Raw genomic sequence first — 5,986 nt, 5'->3', positions numbered from 1 at the left:
AACGTTTTGTCCCATTCCGCTGGTGCCCCCTAATTTTCCTTGTTATGTGCTCATGATAACTTACACACTCCTTTATAATTGGAGCTTTTCTGATTGGGTAGGTTGGATTTATACTTTTTATGATATCGTTGCTTCAGTAAATAGTCACAATCACATTTTAGCATGAATTTTATGTTTGGACTTGGGATATTCATTTTGGCTTCCGAGAATATGTTTTATGCTTTTTGGGTGGTCCTGGTTATGCTCATATAGATGAGATGGCTGGACAGTTGAGTGTCTGATTGGTGAATTGTATAGTAGCAGAGTTCCCCCAAGCAAGGAACATTTCAGTCCATGTAGTTCTTTGCTTGATCTCTTGGATAAGTATCCTGGTGTTGATCACCAGTTGGTCCTTCAGTACAGTCGCTCTCACTCTTTTTTTCAGCCCTTTTTCCATACCTGAGGACAGGTGTCCTCCCATCAATTGCAGTGGTTACTTATAGTAAGTAAGTTTCAAACCACTTATAGTTTGAAAAAGACCCTAGAGGTGTGTAGGTGTAGGGGGTGTGTGTGTGTGTGTGCGTGTGCACGTGCTGTCCCACTTAAAAAAAAAATTCTCTCTCTAGCCCTGTAAACTTAGTTTCTTTAGATAATGCAGTATGGGAGGAACAGATAATTTTGCTACCTGTCTAGCTTCAATGGGAGGGATAAATTAATACATCATACTCAATTTATTGAACAGTTTTAAAAAAAAATTTTATAATCCTAGGTTTTGAAGTTTTAAGGTGCTCTGCAGGTGGAAGGAGTGGATAACATGAGCGCTGAAGAAGGTGACCCACCCCCTCCGGAAGAAGAAGCCCCGCCCTCTTCGGGAGAGGCAGCACCTCCTAGCTCAGAAGATGTTGCCCCTCCGGATCCAGGAGATGAGGCTCCCCCGCCTCCGGAAGAAGAGGGTCTTCCTCCTTCCAGTGAAGAGGCCCCGCCCCTCCCAGAAGAGGCATCTGAAGAAGATACTGTCTCTCTTTCCGAAAAAGGTCCTACTTCCTCTTTAAGTGATTATATGAATCTCATTCCTTCTGATGAAAGGATAGTTATGCCAGACGAAGATGACCCGGATCCGAGAAAGGTTCGACCTAGGCCTGCGCCCCGAATGGTTCAATCAATGCCTTCTGATGTGCTCTCTCAGTCTTCCCGCAGATCATCCAAATATCTCCGAAGTATGAGTGGCTTTTCAAATCTACAGGAAACATTAAAAGAGAGACAGGTTTTGCTTATAATACCATTTTTATTAAGTGTCACTTTTATCTGAAATGAAATATTTTGGTGATTTTTCTTCATAATTACAATTTTTACACATGGTTTTCATTCTTTAGGCAAGATTTAGAGATGCAAGAGAAAACCGAAAAATGAAAATTGACCCTTCATACAAATATATATTTGAAATTCTATCAGAAAAGCTTGGCCTGGACATAACAACTGTTGAAGAATTAATTTGGATGCCCATCTGTAAGTTTAAGTCTTATTATTATTTTTTAATTACTCTTTGAGAAGTGATTGGTTGAAGAAACTTGAATCGTTGTGAGCAACAAAGCATTAGAAGAGACGGTTTTAACTGAATAGAGAAGAAGCTTTATTTTACATAGTTAATAGCCAATTGGATGATATTTCTAGTTTGGCCTACTATTGTGGAGGAAGGGAAAAAAAGAGTTGGCAACTAGAATTGAGCTAAGATTCTAACTCAAAATGGCGTCAGAAGTTAGAGGGATAGTCAAGCACAGGTAGAGTGATATTTTAAAAGTACAGGTTATATAAACTACACGTGCAAATCATTTGGGTCGAAAAACAAACTGCAGAAATAGAGCTAGGGTACAGTGACTACTGCATGAATATAGTCGAAAACAACGAGGTGATTACCATGTGTCTCTGCGTGCCAGGGACAGCCCTGGATTATGCCTACTTTTCTAGCATAATTATTAACAGTTCCTCCTTTCTCTCCTAAAAGGGTCCCAGTTTTGGATGATGAATTTATATGGTCACCTTAATTATAGTAATATAGGATAAACTGTGACTCTCATAGCAGCTCCTGGAAGCACTGTCATAGCTTCCTTATAGCTCAGGTTCTAAAGTTTCAACAAAATTACTCTTAGCTGCTTCAGCTTTTTATCAAGTCTAGGAGTGACCTGGGCTGGAGCTTCTACAAGACCAGTGAGCAGGTACATGCTGGTGGTGAGCCGATTGTCCCACTGAATGCAAGGGTGAGAGAGTTGCATTGGGGGCGGCACTGTGGTGAGGTTGCCATTATCAGGGTCCATACTCCCTGTTCTTGCCCAGTGAACTTGGGCAAAACTCTTTAGCTTGCTCTAGGAGCGAAGAGTCTGTGGAATGTTTCCTAAAAGAGCCTCTCCCTTGCTTGATGCAGTATGTTGCCAAGTTCTGGAAGTTGTCTGCCCTTCATTTCTTCCAGGACCCTTATAAAGCTTTAGAACTGGCAGGCCCCTGACAGTTGAATGGGATTGATCATTTTCTTGTTCCCTTAGTGTGTTACAGTGACATGGGCATGTGATTGATGCGGAGAGATCAATAGCTCTGAGCTATTGTAATGGCAAAGGATAGACAAACTTGGAGATGTGTACATAAAACAAGAGGTGCCACAGCAAGCAACTGGAAGTAGGATGGTTTCCCAGGTCACCAAAGTTCCCCGTGGGAATGTGTGTGTGGCTAAGGATGGCTTCACGGGCATGCGGGGTATTAGTTGAGTAGGCCCTTGTGCTGAAGGGCCCTGCCCTTGGATAAATGATCTCCTTTTGCCATCTTAAAATTATTAATAATTTCTAAAGAAGTGGTTCTGAATTTTCATTTTTCACTGGGCCTCACAAATTCTGTAACCTGTCCTGGCTATGGATGATACCACCCAATGGCAACAGGATTCTCTTTGCCACTCTCAAATTGTTTTTGTTTGTTTGTATTGTTCTTTCATTTGTTTTCATCTCTCCTGGCCTCTCTTCTCTACTATTTTGGCTCCTCTGGTACCTCTGGTTATGTGTCTGCCTGTTCTCTAGGTAGAAGAAAGTGATGCAAAACAACCTTGCACACATCACTGAGCAGATGACCAAGAGATGAAGGGAAGGCCAATTTCTAAAAAATGTGATTCTCAGTAGGCCCAGGCTTCAGGCCTGTCCCCAGGACCATTCCTGTGCTTGGTTAGGGAAGAAACCATATAGGTAATCAACGTTGTTGCACCTGAAAATTTCAAGGCCACATATTTGGCTAACTTCACAATTGGAATCCCACTAGCTCTGCAAAAGATTTAGGCATAGACGTGGGGACTGGGCAGTGCCTTCAGAGGAAGACTGCTGCTAGGACTAAGTTGGGGAGATGGGTATCTACAGAGGTGGTATTATCACCCTTAAGTATTTGCCACCTGGTTTTCTGGGCTGGCATTCTCTACTTGGAGGAAGTCTCTCTCACTGGCTAGCATGCTGACCAGGAAGTGGGAGTGCCCAATGCCTGCAAACCCTTCCACTTGTCATTCCTGGGGGCGTGTCTTGGACTTTGGGTCTTTGTGGTTAGCTTCTTCCTTTAAGGCTGTCATGGACCAGGCCAGACACTGCTTAGGCTGCAAGGAATGGGAAATCAAGGATTAAGGGAAGAATCAAGCCAGGAAAGGTGTTTCCTTAAGAGTTGCTGGTGAATTGCAAAGCCACAGTGGAGGGAAGATAGTAAGTACATCTAGGATGGAAACCAGTGTCAAAATCTGGGAGAGATTAGAGTGCTCATTTGATTACATGGACAAAGCAAGAACATGTAGTAAATTGGCATCACGATTAATGGATGGGTGAGTAAGAAGTTGGAGCAAGGGGTGGTATGTTTTGTTGTGGTTGTTTAGGTAACTGGGTGTACGGAAAAGTTTTTCTTTTATGTGAGGCCTGTTGGACAATCCAGAGTGAAAACAGTTCGTTAAGGGCTCCGCAAAAGGGTAGACAACGGAAGATGTGGTGGTTATTTTGTTTGCCTTCAGATCCATTCCCAACTGTGCTCCACCCTGCTCTGTGGCCTGGAAGGCTGACCTCTCCTGAATCTACCACATGGGCTCTCTCATCCTCTGGTTTTCACGTGGCTCGGCTTCTGGGAGCCACCAGCAGGAGATTGGCGGGCGGAAGAGAAAGAAGCCTGATCCCTCCCCACTTGGCCACGTTTCTGCCAGTGTCCTCCCGAGCAGTCCCTTTCCCCCAGCTCCAGCTCTCAGCCTGCTTCCCGCTACCCCATTCCCCCCAGCGCCCTCCCTTCCAGGCCTTGAGGTGGTACTGGTTTTCCTCTGTTGCTAGTCCTGTATTGCTGCTAGTGCCACAGCTTCCCTCACCCTGCTCTGGCCTCTGGAAGTAGCCTCTTTATTATAAGGTTTCTTCAGAACCTCTTTGTTATGACTCCTTTGCTTGCCAGGACCCTAACCAATACAGAGGTTTCTGCGGCATTGGCATTCAAGCCTTTGCTACTTCGTGTGTTCCTGCTACTTTCATTCAGCGCTGCTCATGATAGTCACAGACATTACTTTCCTGGCTTAGTGTTTTCCAGAGTCAAGACAGCAGCAGCACAGTTCTGTGGAAAGAGAGCAGATCTGGAGTTCCAGGTTCTGCACTTGTGGTTATGTGTCTTTGGGTCCTTCACTCAAATTCTTTTTATTTTTATTTATTTTTAATTTATTATTATTATTATTATTTTGGCTGGGCTGCACAGCACATGGGATCTTAGTTCCCTGACCAGGGATCGAACCTGTGCCCCCTGCAGTGGAAGCGCAGAGTCTTAACCACTGGACCACCAGGGAAGTCCTCAAATTCTTTTTTATTTATTTATTTATTTATTTATTTATTTATTTTTGGCTGCATTGGGTCTTCGTTGCTGCGTGGACTTTCTCTAGTTGCGGCGAGCGTGGGTTACTCTTCGTTGTGGTGCGCGGGCTTCTCATTGCAGTGGCTTCTCTTGTTGCGGAACACAGGCTCTAGGCATGCGGACTTCAGTAGTTGTGGCACGTGGGCTCAGTGGTTGTGGCTCGCGGGCTCTAGAGCACAGGCTCAATAGTTGTGGCGCACGGGCTTAGTTGCTCCATGGCATGTGGGGTCTTCCTGGACCAGGGCTCGAACCCGTGTCCCCTGCATTGGCAGGCAGATTCTTAACCACTGTGCCACCAGGGAAGTCCCCTCAAATTCTTTTTAGCTTTAATTTTCTTTTCTGCAAGAGGGGCATAATAATGCCGCCTTACCTAGTGCAAGGTTGTGGTGAAGCTCAGATGAAGTATTTGTAAAATATTACGTATTATAAGTGAATTTTTAACTGCAGTCATGATTACGGCCCATGACGGTTTTCACTCTGCTGGCCTCAGGAGTACAACATGTCTAATAAACAAGAATTCATTACGCTTGATATTGAGATTTTTTTTAATCACAGTCATGTGGTCTACTTTTGAGAGTTTGGATGCATTCAAAGCTGATGGGTCATAGAAGTCACATACAGCATGAAAGTGTGGAACTGGGCAAGAATAGCTATGCTGACAGCTTCTGTACCTTTTAGGTAGTAATTATGCAAGAGAGCCAAGTTTACATGTGAGATGGAGAGTAGAAGATGAAGGGCTAGAATTTTGCACATCTCCGTGGCTCCATTTCATCTCCGGGGTGGTGGTTCCCAAACGTGGTCCAGGACACCAGCAGCATCGCCTGGAACCTTTTAGAAATGCAAATCCTCAGGCCAGCATTCTGTATTCTTAAGACGTCCCCTAGTGCTTCTCTGATGCCACACAAAAGTTTGAGAACCATTGTCCAAGGGTGAGAGGCTTTGCCAGACCTGAGATACTTCCTACAGGAATTGGTCAGTAAGTGAAGAGAAACCCACTGCCCAAGAGAGACACTTATGTATGAAATCAGTGGGACTAGGTGAAGGGAGGTCAGTAAACTTGTGTTTCCCTAATGATGTGTGAGAGTTTTTGTTTATGTGACCTAGATATCTACTTACTAAG

At 44.3% G+C, this 5,986-nt stretch overlaps 1 protein-coding gene across 1 annotated transcript; it reads left to right on the top strand.

Moving 5' to 3' along the window:
• Nucleotides 1–793: 793 nt before the first annotated feature.
• Nucleotides 794–4,362, top strand: LOC118904230 (dynein heavy chain 8, axonemal-like). Its single transcript, XM_036870148.1, has 3 exons — nucleotides 794–1,243; nucleotides 1,353–1,485; nucleotides 3,998–4,362. Exons 1-3 carry the CDS (start codon nucleotides 794–796, stop codon nucleotides 4,360–4,362), a joined length of 948 nt encoding a protein of 315 aa, XP_036726043.1.
• The last annotated feature ends 1,624 nt before the right edge of the window (nucleotides 4,363–5,986 follow it).

This window comes from Balaenoptera musculus, chromosome 11, assembly GCF_009873245.2.
Source record: "Balaenoptera musculus isolate JJ_BM4_2016_0621 chromosome 11, mBalMus1.pri.v3, whole genome shotgun sequence".
Classification (NCBI taxonomy): domain Eukaryota; kingdom Metazoa; phylum Chordata; class Mammalia; order Artiodactyla; family Balaenopteridae; genus Balaenoptera; species Balaenoptera musculus.
This window is presented reverse-complemented; position numbering and strand designations above follow the sequence as displayed.